The sequence below is a fragment of the Mandrillus leucophaeus genome, unplaced genomic scaffold, assembly GCF_000951045.1.
Source record: "Mandrillus leucophaeus isolate KB7577 unplaced genomic scaffold, Mleu.le_1.0 Scaffold1301, whole genome shotgun sequence".
In the NCBI taxonomy this organism is placed as follows: Eukaryota; Metazoa; Chordata; class Mammalia; order Primates; family Cercopithecidae; genus Mandrillus; species Mandrillus leucophaeus.
The window spans coordinates 3,307-4,545 of record NW_012101257.1 but is presented as its reverse complement, the minus strand read 5'-3'; the positions used below and the strand labels follow the sequence as shown (position 1 = coordinate 4,545).

Here is a 1,239-nt window from a genome sequence, read left to right as displayed (position 1 = left end):
CCTGGCCTCTCTTCATAATTTCTTGAGGGATTTCTTTTCTTTCTGCAGAGGGCAGTGATGACTGTTCGCAAATGTGTGATGGAGAAGAGCCCCAGGAAGCCTCCAGCTCCCTAGCAAGATGTGGGTCAGGTAAGGAAGGGGAGGATTTCTGGCCCTGGGCTGCAGAGTGTCAGGAGGTTGAATTTGGAGCTTGTGTTTCCTGGTTGACTTTCCTCTGCGTATACCTCACAGTGAAGGGATCCAATTATATTCTGAGATTTTTCATATTTTCTGTACATGGATCTTTTGGGAAATGCAGGGAGGAATCTTTATATGGAAGTCTGTGTTTAACAGAATGGGATTTATTGTTTGAACATATGTATTGAGACAGTCTAGTGGTAGTTGAAATATGCCAAGACAAGGCAATGTGTTCCCTCCTTCATATTCTCATACCTTTCAATACTACAGTATTAAAATATTTTACCAAATAAGATCTCCTGATACCCTCACAAAACCTTAAGATGGGGGCAGGCAAACTGCATAATCCTATTTTATAGGTGAAGAAATAAAGGTCAGAAATACAGTAGGAAGAAGCAATGCTCTTTTGTCTTTATTTTTCATAGCTATCAATACTATTATTTGAACTCATATAAAATTTCTATTCTCACTCCCTCTATGGAAATAAAAAAGGGTGTCATTCCTCTGCTGGTAGATACTTTTAATCACTTTTTCACAAACTTGACAAAGCCTTCAGTGTAATGGTATTCTACCATCTAACTGGCAGAATTTAGATCAACTATTTATGAGACTAAATGCTGTTTTTGACCAGTACTCCCCATTTTGTCATTGGATCATGCAGTGTTTTTTCAGAGTACTCTGATAAGTGTTATAATTTTACCCACAAATCCCTCAAGACTTAGATAGGGAAGGTGCTGTTATTGCTGTTTTGAGGAGCCAGAAACACAGAAGTGCATGTGACACGGGTGTTTGATGAGACTCAAGAAAAAAGAAAGAGCAGAGACCAGTGTCCTGGATGACTGCTTACAGGCTTTCAGTTCTATGAGTGGGCATGGGTTGGGTTGAGGTCCCATAGTCTGAGTCCAATGTGGATGCCCAAAGGGTTTTTAGGAATCCAAGAGACTCTCCCAGGGTTCAATGGAAAGATACTCTTATTTAACAAATAAAGAAAGATTAGGGAGAGATGAGGAAACATTATCAAGAGTTGGAAAATACTTGAATGTAATCTACAATACGAGATAG

The 1,239-nt window shown here is 39.4% G+C and overlaps 1 protein-coding gene across 1 annotated transcript in view; it reads left to right on the top strand.

Annotated features, from left to right (window-relative positions):
* Window positions 1-1,239, top strand: part of LOC105534141 (nuclear body protein SP140-like) — a 36,690-nt gene that overhangs the window by 33,425 nt on the left and 2,026 nt on the right. The window contains exon 9 of the mRNA XM_011972818.1: window positions 49-129. Within this exon, the coding sequence (XP_011828208.1) occupies window positions 49-129 (81 nt within the window). The remainder of the gene's footprint in view (window positions 1-48; window positions 130-1,239) is intronic.